At 31.6% G+C, this 1,269-nt stretch overlaps 1 protein-coding gene across 1 annotated transcript in view; it reads left to right on the top strand.

Moving 5' to 3' along the window:
- Positions 1–1,269, top strand: part of LOC106457882 — a 137,376-nt gene that overhangs the window by 63,078 nt on the left and 73,029 nt on the right. Inside the window, exon 10 of the mRNA XM_022383950.1 lies at positions 734–858. Coding sequence (XP_022239658.1) covers positions 734–858 — 125 coding nt within the window. The remainder of the gene's footprint in view (positions 1–733; positions 859–1,269) is intronic.

Here is a 1,269-nt window from a genome sequence, read left to right on the forward strand (position 1 = left end):
CGTTGGTTAGTTTACGTTAACGTAACCGTAACTTAACGTAACACTATATTATTACTTATATATATATATATATATATATATATATATATATATAGCACCCCAGTGGCACAGTGGTATGTCTGCGGACTTACAACGCTAGAATCCAGGTTTTGATACCCTTGGTGGGCAGAGCACAGATAGCCTATTGTATAGCTTTGTGCTTAATTACAAACAAACAAATCCTCTCTCTCTATATATATTTCTGTTTCTACAATACAAGCTGTGAAACTCAATTTAGAAATCCCTAGTTATGGCTAAACTGATACCTAGTCTAACTTCACTGTCACTAACTAACTTACTTTCCTTGATTGCCTATATATATATATATATATATATTGCCCAACTGAGGCCTAGAAGTTTCTACAAACTATGAGATATTATGATGTAACAATACTCACTTAAAGCAACAAGAAAAATTTAGAAGGTTCGAGTAATGTGATGTCAATTCACAACAATTGAACTACATAACAAATGATTCGTAAACAGTTACGTAAGCAAATCTGCGATAACTTGTCACTTCTAAAAATACTAAATTTAACTCTTGCATTTAATAACCATCTAAGTGATAATTTATATGAAATTTAAATGAAACAGTTGTGTATATCTAACATAATGTTGTTTATTTTAGTATTGTACTCATAACTCAGAGTATTTAATGTAGATCTAATAATTCTCATGAATTTGTTGATTTCAGATTTTTGAAGATTGCAGAAGACTTAGAACCTATTTTTGGGGAGTATGGAAAAAACTTTACAATTATTGTGGAGTATTTAAACTCACTTTTGACATGGGTTGATGGAGAACTTGGACATCTACCTGGTAGAAATTCCTTATTATGTAGTGCATGAAATGTATTTCTTTCAATTTCAAGTGTGAGAGTTTTTTAATGATCCAAATCAAGTGTGGTTCTGGATATAAAATACATTAACATCACCATCAATTTTTTCAAATTTTTAATAAAGTTATAGATTGTAAAGGAGACCAGGGCCATCTTTGCCAAAATTGAAATGGTCCGGCCATTTTGGGGCAAAAACCATAAGCCTTTACCCCCAAAGTTAAGAAAGTACGAAAAATGGCAATAAGCATGATAACCTCATGCAATTTTATTAAAAACGTGTCCATGTAGTCTTTAATATTCACTATTATCAAAAAAAGTGGTCCAGTCATAACTGGACCGCTAACAACAACCTTGGAGACACAGTTTTTTGCTTAAATGTTCGTTCCACCAAA

The sequence above is a fragment of the Limulus polyphemus genome, unplaced genomic scaffold (assembly GCF_000517525.1).
Source record: "Limulus polyphemus unplaced genomic scaffold, Limulus_polyphemus-2.1.2 Scaffold386, whole genome shotgun sequence".
Taxonomy (NCBI): domain Eukaryota; kingdom Metazoa; phylum Arthropoda; class Merostomata; order Xiphosura; family Limulidae; genus Limulus; species Limulus polyphemus.